General features: G+C 39.0%; 1 protein-coding gene across 2 annotated transcripts; it reads left to right on the top strand.

Moving 5' to 3' along the window:
* Window positions 1–532: 532 nt before the first annotated feature.
* nup58 (nucleoporin 58) lies at window positions 533–12,935 on the top strand. 2 transcript variants are annotated; one of them, XM_085468650.1, is made up of 14 exons: window positions 533–1,026; window positions 1,580–1,740; window positions 1,829–1,861; window positions 1,982–2,260; window positions 2,405–2,573; window positions 2,705–2,770; window positions 3,031–3,205; window positions 3,574–3,653; window positions 3,907–4,025; window positions 4,251–4,333; window positions 4,499–4,700; window positions 10,044–10,127; window positions 10,859–10,957; window positions 11,391–12,935. In XM_085468650.1, the coding sequence occupies exons 1-14, from the start codon at window positions 947–949 to the stop codon at window positions 11,558–11,560; spliced, it is 1,800 nt and encodes a 599-aa protein (XP_085324776.1). In that variant the 5' UTR covers window positions 533–946; the 3' UTR covers window positions 11,561–12,935. The 2 variants fall into 2 exon arrangements, with proteins under 2 accessions (XP_085324776.1, XP_085324777.1); XM_085468651.1 differs by lacking the exons at window positions 10,044–10,127; window positions 10,859–10,957 and having other exon boundaries at window positions 535–1,026.
* The last annotated feature ends 303 nt before the right edge of the window (window positions 12,936–13,238 follow it).

Below are 13,238 nucleotides of genomic sequence, written 5' to 3' on the forward strand. Positions count from 1 at the left end.
CAAAAGATCTGAATAAATCTCTGCTGAAACATGTATTAATATTTTTATATGCTGTTTTATAATAAGAAATGTAGAATGTAGAATAGTTAATTTGTTAATTGATATTAATATTGATAAAATATACTTTTCAGAGTTTGCAAAAGATGGTCTGCAACATTTCTGGGTCAAAAAAGGTGGAACAATGCAATAAATGTTGGAAAAACTCAGATAACACATTTGCAACATATTTATTTTCATAATTTTTTAGGTTTATTAGGTTACCAAAAACTATTAATGATACAAACCTGTGAACCATTCATCCGCCCTGGGTTCAGAATAATGGAACTGTTGCTCGTTTATCAGGTAAGTAACAGATTATTTAAACTCACAGAGACAATGACAATTTTGAAACAGCATTGTGCAACCAGTTATACTCAGCTTTGCAAATACACTAATGTACTCTGAGCCGTTCTTCGTTGTTATTATAGTCTGTAGCTGCTTCTTTTATTTTGAAAGAAACACCGGATTCAACATACATCCGCTGCTCAGGACTGCCAGACTTAATCCCATGCGCATGCGTGACACATCACGAGACGCAAAATCTGCGGGGATGACGGTTAATGTAGTTGAAAGAAAGGAAATCCACTACCCAAAATGCACTAGCATTTAGGATATACCAGGCGGGGAATAAGAAAAGTGACACCATGCGTGAATGCACCCTGCGATAATTGTCAGGTTTAAGAAATAGAAGCAGAGGAACAGGTTGTGTAAACATAACAGGTGGCAACTGAATATTTTGGGATTTAGTGAGAGAGCTGATGAGTTCAAGTATGTTTTGGTGAAGACGGGACCGCGGATTCGGCCCTCACGCGGGCGTCTAAGCTAACTGTCGTATTAGCTGTGATGTTTTCAGAAGTGAGCTAAGCCCACAACCGATTGGTGTTGACACCGTGCCTTTTAAAAGAAAATGTCTAGCTTTAACTTTGGTTCGGGAACTCTTGGGTCCACCAACACAGGTGGAGGATTCGCATTTGGGGCCGCAACCAGGTAACGACAAATTTTAGATAGCCCACTTAGCTAACGCTAGCATAACCAGAGGTATCTTGGCGTTAGCAGATACGGCTTGCGAGTTTCAAAGTCAGTGCTGGGTACGTTGTTTTGCCGAGCTACTCAGCAATGTCGGGTTATAGATGAGCATTTTAATTAGATACATTTGTAAACTCTGTTATTTGAAACTTTGCACATGCACGCACTGCAGAGTGAACTCTTGCAAATTGCGGGCTGCCAAGAGAAGTCTTTGAAGTGACAATTAAGCTATAGTAATTGTAGTTACTTTTTATTTTTTAAGAGGGAAATTAGTTCATTACTGGTAATAATGTGATTGGGATTACCATCCATCTGTAAAGCACTTATCACCATTTAGGTTTTCTATATAGAAATTTAAGACCCTGTGTATTTTCTTCGACAAAATCCTAGTTGTTAATCTGTGTGTACTGTAACCATAACACAATGTCAATCTTTTATTAGTTTGAAACTTGGCAGATATTGTAGAAGAATGTATGGGCCTAAACATATTACTTTTTTTTTTTTTCTTCGAAAGTGCTCCTGCGGCCAATACCGGTGGCTTTTCTTTTGGTACACCTTTGGGTACAGCAAGTGCAACCCCCAGTACCAGCACCAGCACCCCGTCTCTTGGCCTAGGAGGCAGTCTTTTTGCTCAGAAACCTGCTGGAGGATTCTCCTTCAATACACCTGCCTCAAGTAAGAATGCAAAATAATAAAGAAATAAAAGTATTTGTGATATTTCTGCCAGCTGCCCATCTTATGTTGGGACCTTGTGTTATTTCAGGTGCTGCTGCGCCCACTACAGGCCTCACATTAGGTATGTTTGGGGTTCTCTGGGGTATTTTTAAGTTGAAGAGCTTCTGAACAACAGGTAATGATTGTGAATTTTTTATTTTTTATTTTATTTTTTATTTAATAAACAATTACTTTCTCTCAGGTGCCCCAGCCAATACAGCTGCCACCACTGGCTTTAGCTTGGCTTTCAACAAGCCCACAGCCTCAGCTACGCCGTTCTCCCTCACAGCTACTAGCACCTCTTCGACAGCCGCTGCTGGGACAGGCTTGACGTTTGGCTCTGTCCTGACCTCCACTGCTCCACAGCAGCCTACAGCCACTGGCTTTGCCCTCGGTCTCGGCGGAGCTACGACCACCACCACGGCAGCCTTAACAGGTCCATCACTAGGCAGCAGTCTCTTCTCCAGCACTGTGCCTACAGGTGAGAGGCAAACTGTCAGCTTTACAGAGCTGATGTGTTAAATACATGGCCAAGTGGGAGTACAGTGAATGCTTTGAATTACAGAGTGTTCGTTTTAATTAGTTGTCACAGTTCTATAAACTGTATGACTATTTCTTGCCGCAGGTCTGAGTCAGACTACTCTTGGTGCAGGAGGCGGGTTATCGTTCGGTTCTCTGCTGGCAACCTCGACAGCGTCATCAGCAGCTCCTGCTCAGAGTATCGGCCTGGGTGGAGTCGACTTCAGCACTTCCTCTGAGAATAAGAGCGACACATCATCTGGAGCCAATGCGCAGTACGTCCTGCTGACCAACACGGTCCTTTACTGTCTTATGGAATATGTCTAATGTCTCACTCTGCTGTTAATGTTTAGCACCGACTATCCTTTCTGTTCTAATGATGAAAAACACTTTTTCTCACCCTCAGGGACAGCAAAGCTCTAAAAGATGAGAACCTGCCCCCAGTTATTTGTCAGGATGTTGAAAATTTTCAGTAAGTATCGTTGTGTGATTTATTTATTTTTTTAATTTTTTTTTTTTAATCGGGTGTTTAATAGGTTGAATGCAGCAGTATGACCCAACCCAAATTTTATCTGGTGAGGTCTCTAGGAGTCCCCATTCTGTGTAAAATCCCAGATGCATACAGTTTGAGTAGTAGCACTTTGAAAGCATATTTTGATAGTTTGCCATATCTATCAGAGAGCTTTTATGTCATCTACAAGTGATTTCCTTCTTTTCTTAATTCTTTTGCAGAAAATTTGTGAAAGAGCAAAAACAAGTTCAGGAGGATATAAGCAGAATGTCATCAAAAGCCATTTCTAAAGTCCAAGATGACATCAAGAGCCTCAAACAGCTTCTGTCCGTCAGCGCCAGCGGTCTGCAGCGCCAAGCTTTGGCCATCGACAAACTGAAACTGGAGACGGCACAGGTAAAAACGGTGTACTTATGTTGACACAGGTGTCTATTTCTGATGCACATTATTTGTCATTAGAAAGTCAGTAAATCAGAAACTTGCATTCCAAACTTCTAGTGGATACACAATATATAGTGTATGCAGTGTTGCAAAATATATAAGTCAGGAAGTCCAGTATCAGTGTTCATTTCCCAAAACATCTGTAGCTGTACCTAAGATAAACAGAATTATTTTAAATTGGACTTCAGATGAACTTAATATGTGGGTTAACCTTTCCTGTTCCTTATACCTCACAAACTAAAAATATGAAAAAGTTTCCCTTGGAAATCTCACAGATTTTTTTTTTCTAGATGTTTGACTTTCCTCTTTCCTTTGTTGCTAAGGAGTTGAAAAATGCTGACATAGCACTTCGTACACAAAAGACCCCCCCTGGACTTCAGCACGAGAATACGGCTCCATCAGAGTAAGTAAGCTATTGGATGAAAGTCAGAAAGTAAATCCAAGGTCAATGTGTGCTATTGCAGTCCTTTAGTTCTCATAGACTCTGTTTCAAACGACTCTATTTCATTTTAATATCATAGGACAGCAATAAAAAAATACACTTGGCCAGTGGATGTTTTTGTCAAAAAGCTTCTCTTAATAGTTGATTCAAAAGGTTAATAATGAACATTGCTTAATGTACTGAGATTTAAAATATGTGTCCCTTTTGTGTGTAGTTATTTCCATAGCCTGGTAGAGCAATTTGAGGTGCAGCTTCAGCAGTACCGGCAGCAGATAGAGGAGCTGGAGAACCACCTGACAACCCAAAGCAGCGGCTCTCACATCACTCCTCAGGGTGAGAACACATTTGTCTGGCTGTTAACGTAATTCTGTTCTTGTTAAAGTTCGGTTTGATCACAGTGTTACATGTTTCATTAACAAACAGGCTACAGATGTGTTTGCATTCAAGATGAAGAGAAAAAAGACAGTTTCTGGTTCTTTTCTTTTCTGTAACCCACCCTGTTTTATTAAAATACATCAAATATTTATGCAGACATTTTTTTTATGCTTTTGTTTACAGATCTGACCTTGGCCATGCAGAAGTTGTATCAAACATTTGTCGCACAGGCCGCCCAGCTCCAGTCTGTCCATGAGAATGTCAAGGTCAGTTTATTCCCTCCTGCTTTTACATATGTTAATAATAATAATAAAAAGATCCTCATTCGCATTGCTTGAAATGTAATGTGTAATAATGTATAGGACTGGGTGACGAGGCAGTTGTAGCGTTTTCATTTAACGTGTCTTTCTCTCTGGTGTCTTGTTGTATAGATTTTGAAGCATCAGTACCTCTCCTACCGCAGAGCCTTCCTGGAAGACTCCACGGATGTGTTTGAGTCCAAACGGGTGTCTAACAGGAAATGGCAGAGCACGCCGCGAGTCACTACTGGGCCTGCTCCGTTCTCCAGTGTGCCCAATGCTGCAGCTGTGGCCATGGCAGCCACATTGACCCAGCAACAGCAGCCAACTCCAGGTCTGACTGCCTACAAGTTCTAGCAAGTTTCTCCTTTGTTAGGAGACTGAAGGAGAGGAAGGAGAATCAATAATAAAAGCAAGTTGTGGAGAAGACAGGATCAGTGTGCTTTTAACATATTTTGGTAGCAAATAACTCAAAAGGTGAGAGAGGATGATTAAAAGTACAAAAGTAACAGCAGCCTTATCTGGTGTTAAGGTATCTGTGCTTTCTGTAGTGAATGAAAAGAGGCTAGAAAGGAAGAAATGAGAGAAATCTGTTGCTTAACTTTAACAGGAGACATTTGTGCTGCCTTACCGTCTTGTCTCTGACTCTCAGTACAAGGGTTGGGAACATTTATTTTATGCACCTTACAATTCAAGAGTGAGGACATTAAATAGATGGCCCCAGTGCAAAATGAAGACCAAATCCCTTCTGTTAATTTCTCTCCTCCTCCGTGTGCCCTCTCTAATGGGATACCAGAGCAGCTTTATGGCTGACATCACTGGGGAAAATGCACAGTGGTGGAAAAAGTCGAGCAATCTCATTTTGAATCTGGAAACTTCTAAACCTCAGTTTTGGGTTTTGTTTTGTTTTAGCAATGCTAAAATTGAGCCTAGTACTCAGTTGAGGTTGTTGTGTAATGAAGTTAGGATAATTAATGCACTTGCTGCGAATTTTGTGGTTTCTGAATGATTAGTCCAGGTAGTGGTGCATCTTTAGATTTTTGTCACGTCAGTCTGGGCGTTGAGTTGGTGTACGTCTATGGCAATGTAGCCCCAGCTATCTTAAATCCGAATGATATCTCAGACGTGTGGGAAACACCAGTTAATCTGACACCGAATCAACATGCTCCTCTCTGAATATACAGAGTAGTATAATAAGAAGAGAATATATTAAAGTTGTCATCCCCACCGTTCCTTCAAGCACACAGCTTCTGTTGCCCAAGGTCTTACAAGTAAAAAGTCTAGTTTAGACACAGATATTCACTTTAGAGAAACCATTCTCTAAATAACCTTAACCTAATGACATTTACAGTTTGACTGTCATGCTGTTTGTCAAATTCTTTCTACTCTTTGACAGTAACAAAATAAATACTATTAAGTACGTTGTATTAGGCATAAATACACGGATTAAACATTGTGTTTAATTGGAAATTGATTTGGCATTTTGTAGGAGCTTATATCCTAAAATATCTAAATGAGACTCTTATACTGAGCAGTCAAGGACTCAAATTCAGTTTTGTTAAACTACAGCCAACATAACCTTAAGAATATTTACTGCAACATCTGGTTTGAGTTGTAAGCCATTTTTACTGGCACATCAGGGTACCTGCATACAACTAACACACTAAGCTATATATTACGGTAGCATGCTTTTGCAGTCTCTTTATTGACGTAACTTCAAAGGTTGATGGGATGTAAAGGCAGGTTGGTTTAAAAATGTTAGTCTGATCTCTACTCATTTGACAAAGCTCATGAGATGTGCTTTGACTGTTATCAGATCTGCTGCCCACCAGATGTTTGCGAATTTTTCCATTTTTAATGAATATTTCACATACTTTTGAACACTTATTTGGGTATGCAGATGGAGTTGTACGTTAACACCTAAACTAATTAACTATGTGCCAAGTAGGTATGGGACTATTTAACTAATCCATTCCTTAGCCACTGTTTACTGAAAAAGAAAAAATAACAACAACTTAACACACAAGCCACAATAGTTATTATTGTGTGGTAGAAGTGCACACCACCTCGGTGCCTGCTTAAGATTTTTTTTAAATTTCATTAAAAATCAAATAATTTTTTTTGATCACTCTTTCATTTTATCCATTTGTGCTCTGGGTATGCTAGCTATCCAACAAGGCTGTAGTATATGAGGTTAACATGAGTCGGGTTTGTAAATTATTTTTGGCTAGGGTAATTGATTGCTTTATTTAGCAAATCTCCCACCTTTTCTGCTAAGCCTAATTGCAGGCTAGTATATTTATTTATATATTTATTTTTTCTGCTTAAAGGTGACCTGTTTAGATTCATTTAGTTGTTGCATATTAAACATGTTGAAAGTTTCAAAATGAGTTTAGTGTACAAGTAATCCCAGCAAACCAAACACTCAGCCTTCAGAACTCTAAATGCAAGTTTTCTAATATTTTTTTCTTAACTCATGACACTGTTTGGATTGCATTTATATAGCGCTTTTCTAGGCACCCAAAGCGCTTTACAATTCCTCTATTCATTCACTCTCACATTCACACACTGAATAACAAAGGATTATCATTAATATGGTTATAGTAGCCCCACCCACCTGCTTTTCACAGCTTTTTTTTTTTTGCAAGGGGCAGCCAATCAGAAGAAAGTTGACTGAAGAGAGAGGAGCTAAAACAGGTTTGTTTCAGTCAGTGGATGAACTGAGGGGACGTGAGTCATGCAAATCTAAGTAGAGCTCGAAATATAATAGGTCAACCTTAAACTTGGGTCATTATTGAAATGTCATGTTGGAGGGTGATCAGTATCACAGCATTTAAAGATGCAGTGGGCTGGAGTGGTTTTTTTTTTTTTTTTGTTTTGTTTTTGTTTGTTTTTTGGTAGATTCACATCCGACCTGTACACATGCCAGATGAGAATGGGCCTACACTGTTCAGATTTCTGTCTCCATGGACATTGGGTTAAGGTACCAAAAGACTCAGGACTGAAAATAACTCTGAAATGTACTTTTTTCTAGTGGAACTAAGGCTGAGAACGGTGAAAAGCCCCGGTCACTTACTGGCCTAAATGAAGCAGTGTTCTCAGTGTGTTTGTGTTGTGAACAAGGAGCTGAGGTTGGTCTTTTATGTGGACAGATCATTTGGATAATGAATTGTCAGCAGTGACAGTAAGTGTGTGCATTATCTCACTGTTCAATACCTTGATATATTTGGCTGGTTTGGTTTTAATAAAGGCCATACCACTGTAACTTGATGAAAGTGATTTCACTTAAGGGCTACTGTCAGTGCAACAGGGCTGGATCATTTCACATAGAGTTCATTTCAGAGAAAATGTGGAGCTAAAGAGCTGTTCACAAGTTGTGATTTCAGGTATTTTATCCAAGGCGATGGTATGTTGTACAGACATTTGCTTCTCAATTCTGTAAAAAGTCTACTTTTCTTGTTGGTTTAACTGTTTGGTAGTTCAGAAGAGAACAATTTGTTGCTGCTCACACTGGTCCATAAGTACCAGTGAGATACATTAGTGCCAAAAGAAACTGGTCTGTATGGCCACATTGTGTGTCTTGATTGTACAGGGGAGTTTATTTTCCCACCATTTTTCTCATCTGAGGATACAGCGTTGCTTGTTGTAGATAGCGCTGCGAGCTCAGCAGTATTGGCACTCAGAGGAATAAAGATTGGAAAACTGCCGTTGAACATGTCGCGATACAAACAGGAATTCATTGAACCCACTTCCAGTAATCATCGGCATACTGCTGCTGATTACGGTGGTGTATGGGTAAAAAAACAACCTAAATGATTAATTGCTAATGAAAACACTGCTGCTTTTGGACAGTCAGTCCTCTTATCAAACGCTAGGTTTTTGTTTGTTTTTGTAGGATTTAATGGAAGTCCACACTCATCCAGAATTTGACATTCTGTGCAGTTTTGCTCACACTTTAAAATATCGTCTTCCACACCTCTACAGTCTCACTTGGCACAATAATGACTATTAAATAATGTAATAATTATTGGTCTGTCAAAGTTGTTTTGACTTTGAAGGTAATTGTGGATATTAAGCCACATTAATACTCTCTAGTTGGTATCTTCTCACTGTCAGTAACGTGTATGCAAATGCTGTATTTTCATGAGTGCTAATATAACAGCTGTTCCCATTTACCTCTTTTTTCCTTTTATAAAAGAAGTGAAGGAATTAATGTGACTTTTTATTTATTTATTTTTTAAAATGGTAGGTAGATTACCAGTGTCACAATTTGCCTACATGAACCTGAGATGCTCAGTAATGAATCTGAATTATACCTTTTGGCATCTTTGTTTTTCTGTGTGTTAAGCTTGAGCACAACAGTTCACAATAATGGGCCTGATTAGTTGACTGTTTGAATGTTGCTATTATCTCCAAAACATTTCCATATTCTTTGTCATTTGTAGTGTTTAGTATTTTGTTTGTTTGTTTTTTCCCCTGCTAGTGGCGTTCAGGAGGCATGACTATTACAGGGTGTTTTGGAACCAGTAGAATTTACTGTTAGTTATCTGAAATTAGACTAAAAAAAATCAATCTCTTGCAGGTTTTAGCTTGTCATCTCTCTCTAAAGTCAGACTCGATCCAACAAAGACGGATTTGTAGCTTATAGTAATTTACAATGGAGCTTTTGTTTTCATAATCGGTGTAAAATTATTTAAACGAACGTAACAAAGGTCCTTCAGTTTATGTTGGACGCATGACTCAAAACTTGACCACGCTGTCTTTCACAGGCAAACTACCAAATCACTGATTTTCTTTGTTTTGACCAGTTTACACTCAAAGGCAGCCATGAATGCCGTTTTCACATTTCTTATCTAATTCTCCAGTGCTTTTACCTGTAACCTTGTGTTTTAATCTTATATATCCAATGCCTGTTGATACAGTATATTTAATCTATAAATATGTTGTGCCTTTTAAAGCTATATTCAGTAATTGTGTGATGCATTTTTAAAAAGTTTTTTTTAAATTAAGGTATGCTAGTTCATTCACTCTCAGAAATCTTGAATTTGGAAACTTGTCAAATGCAGTAGCACTTAGCAATTAACAGCCAATTGTTGTTCCAAACTGTTTGTTTGTGTTTTATGTAAGTGGAATTGCATATTTAATTGAAAATAAATTGGTTTTTAAACAAAGAAACGCTTGTCCTTGTTTCTTTTTCACTGAACTTGTTTTAAGAATGTAGACTAATTGAAAAGCTCCCAAATTTGATAAGATAAAAGAGAACGCTTAAAGAAAACAAGACAAGTTTCTGAGTGAAAGAACTAGCAGTGCTTCCTTTTTCCCTCCCAGCTTGCCAGCAGTGATAAATGCGCTGCTGATTAGCTGGAATATTATAGTTGAAAGCCTTTATAGCAGGATAGTACATATTCATATGTACTTTGTGAAAGCCTGATCCGTTGCCTAATTATTGTCATATTTCAGCTCATGTGAGGTTGCAGTTAATTAGATGCTGTAGTCTTTTGATGCCTCTGTCGGCGCAGTCATTAGATCAGATTATCATATTTTATTTGAATCAACTGCAGGACTTGTTTCTAAAGCTAAAATAAAGCTGTCAGCGTGACAGCAGTGCAGTTTACTTTGTGTTTTTTGTCTCACATAAAAGAAGAGTAAAAGCCTGTGCTCTCTCTTTGTGCCTTAGGGACCCAGGCGCCTCTGGGGGCAGGGTTTGGAAACCCCTTTGCCTCAGCATTGGGCACTAGCTTGGGCTCTTCTACCCTGGGAGGTATTACCTCTGCTTTTTTTTTTTTTTTTTTTTTTTTAAATGAATATTCCCTGTTTTCTCATGTTTTATTTTTTGCTAGACCCCTGCATACTTTGCCATTTCCCCTAATGTTACCTGGTGGTTAAATCAAAGTGGGTTTTTAAAGAAAATGTATTTGAGTTTGGTTGTATGACAGACTAAGCAGCTGGTGTGTATGTGTCTGACAGAGTGGTGCAGTCAGAGCTTAGCTGTTTCTCTTTTCTGCTCTGCCTTTTGCGAGGAGTCAAGTGCGTTCACACCACACACAAAAACTGCAATCCTATCGTACAGTTGTTACCTGGTAAACAGTTTCACTCAGCTGTCACGGCGAAACGCTGTGGTGTTAAAATACGGGCATGTCAAATTGCAAATCCACTTGAGAGTGTGGAAGCAAGTGGTCTGAGCGCACTCAAAAGTATTGTCTGTTTTCTCGTAGTTTGGGTATTCGGTGAAATCTGCCGTTTTTCTTCCTTTGGCCTTTGCTTTGCGGTGTAGTGCACTGTGAGTCCTGTTTGATTCTGCATTATTCGGTCAGAAGTTAAGCCAAGTGTGGTGCTCTGTGGATTAGTTTGACTTTTTTTTTTTTTCTTTTTTGCTTGCTTTTGTCTGCTAATGCCTGCCAGTGTGTAACTCCTGAGGCGCTTCTTGTTTTTGTATCTAGTCTAGGCTGTGTGCTTAGACCAGTCTGACTTCCATGTCACTCTCTCCCACAGGTTTTGGTGGTGGGCCAGGATTTGGTGGGGTGGGGACTGGGGGGTCTTCTTTTGCCTTCTCTTCCACCAATAAGCCCACAGGAGGCAGTCTGAGTGCAGGTACAATACATGCTGTATATAGCACCTTAACACCTGGGCCACCAAACATGATGGCAACAAAGAATAAAGGCTCAGCTCGCTAAGTGTATAAAGTTTGGAAAGGGTCTAAGCTGTAACTGTGTCTCATTAGTGTAATGTAAATGGAACTGCAACAAGTTTAGTATATCCATATTTTAAAGTTATAATGAACGTCCCAGCAGTGGGTAAATACAGTTATGTGTATATATGTTTGTTTGTGTGTGTTGGCACTTTAGAATCTTGGGGGTTTTAAGCTAGGATGGCAAAATCCTTATAAAAAACCTCTGAATTTCATTTGAACTTCCTTTTTCTGACACCAGATTTTCTAAATCCTCATGTTATTCATGTTTTATCTTTTTGTTTTTCTCGTATTTGACTGTTTTTTTGTTTTTTGTTCCTTGTCTTGCTTTACTAGGTTTTGGTAGCACCAACAGCTCAGGCTTCAACTTCAGCAACCCTGGCATCAACCCCTCTGCCGGCCTGACATTTGGCGTGTCTAACCCACCTCCTGGAGGCTTTGCCACAGCAGCACCCTTACTCCAGTTGAAGAAGCCCCCAGCTGGTAACAAAAGGGGCAAGAGATAGAAACGGGAAATGATAGACGCATGTTACTGAGCAGCTGACCAGCTATGGGTTTGTAGCAAGTACAGCTTGATCTCCCAAAAGCATAGAAGACGATGCTAAAATGACCATTACCCAACCAAAACGGAGGAAATATGCTATTCTGAATTGTCCAGTCTTCTACATGCATTTCTTTTTAATTTACCCACATTCACGTTTTCCTGTTGGATCCAACTCTGCAGAGGGATTAGACTACAGAAATTAGAGCAGAAGTACACGAGTGACTCTGTTTTTAGCAGTGATTACTTTTGCCTTTGGTAAAGAAGGGAGGACCCAAATCAATACAGTAGGCAGCGGCATGTAAAGATAGGATAAAATAGCATTTATATAATTTTAAGCATGGATTTAGCTCATTTGCATTGCTTCAGAATGTTTTTCTTTCTGCACACTTTGGTCTGTGGTGCTACAATGCTTTTGGGATTGTTGGCTCACTTGCAAATTGCTCAGTTACTGGTGAGAAATTGCTTAAGCCAGAACATTTTATAAGACAACGTTTTTTCCGTTTGTTTTTTTTAATGCTTTGAAATGGTTCTGCTGTGCTCCACAAACTGTCAATCACAGAAATGCACTCGAGCGCTTCCCAAATGATCACGTGGCCCAAGGATCGTCCAGGAAACGATCAGATAAGATTTATGGAGCAATGTTTGTGGCAGAGTTTCCGTCTGAAGTATCAAAGGAGTGTAATATTACATCCTAGATAGTTTTATAGGCTCCGGAGCGTCCAGGGTTGTTGTTTTGTTTTTATTTGTTTTTTTGAGAAGCACAGTTTTATTTTTATATCAAGTAGAGAAAGATATGAGATTTGAGAGGTAAAAGTGGACTAGAACCTTGAGCTGGCCCATTATCTAGCTCATGTAACCTGTGTTTTGTTTTTTTTCTTTTGCTACTCCATCCTCATTAATTACTTTTAGACACATTATGGTTTTTGGTGTTTTGCCCCTGTGTACTGTTGCAAGAACTTGAGATTCGAAACTTTGTGCTCTTCGTATTACATGAGTTCATTAGATGTTAAGTTGGTTGAATTTGAAAGGGATTTCATATGCATATTGTACCTGCTCAGTTTCTACATGTGCTAGAACAAATCTGCACTTTCCAGTGTATGTGACCTGACGGTGATTGTGTGAATGTGCATGTGTTTCTGTCACACAAGTATGAAATTGTCTCTCTGGTCTGATCATATTTCCTTTGAGTACTGGGGCTGGTCGGGGGTCAGATATTCTGCTTTTTTTTTTTTTGTTTGTTTTTTAAATTGTCCATGTTGTTGTTATTATTTTCTAATCACAGTCTGTGGAATCCTGAATTTTCTAAAAGCTGTTTAATAATAAAATCTCCAATATGATGTTTTGCCTGTTTGTGGCATCACTTCAATAAATGTGTGTTGACACAGGAAAAACTCTGTCATCAATATGTTGTATGTCACATGCTTTGCAGCAGCTCTTCCCGCATCTGATATATTTTCAAGTCATCACACGAAGCAAAGTTAACCCAGACTGTTTGTGACAACATAATTGTACTATGAAGCTTTCAAGGCTGTAAGCCATATAATGCCAAAGTTTGGGAAGTTGCCCTAAAATTAACGCTTTCACACTAACTTCTACTGTTCCTTTAAAAAAAAAAAAGGCACAGTCTAGGTTACAGATTC

Source organism: Copadichromis virginalis, linkage group LG9 (assembly GCF_057382275.1).
Source record: "Copadichromis virginalis isolate Kocher_CV1m ecotype Utaka linkage group LG9, C_Virginalis_male_GT1.1, whole genome shotgun sequence".
NCBI classification, from domain to species: Eukaryota; Metazoa; Chordata; class Actinopteri; order Cichliformes; family Cichlidae; genus Copadichromis; species Copadichromis virginalis.

What these genes read in the sequence shown, in the direction of transcription:
- nup58 (XM_085468650.1), top strand. Translation starts at nt 947, where the DNA reads ATGTCTAGCTTTAACTTTGGTTCGGGAACTCTTGGGTCCACCAACACA. An exon ending in CTCCAGCACTGTGCCTACAG is followed by an intron (nt 2,261 to 2,404) that starts GTGAGAGGCAAA and finishes TTCTTGCCGCAG; the next exon opens with GTCTGAGTCAGACTACTCTT. An exon ending in GCAACAGCAGCCAACTCCAG is followed by an intron (nt 4,701 to 10,043) that starts GTCTGACTGCCT and finishes TTTGTGCCTTAG; the next exon opens with GGACCCAGGCGCCTCTGGGG.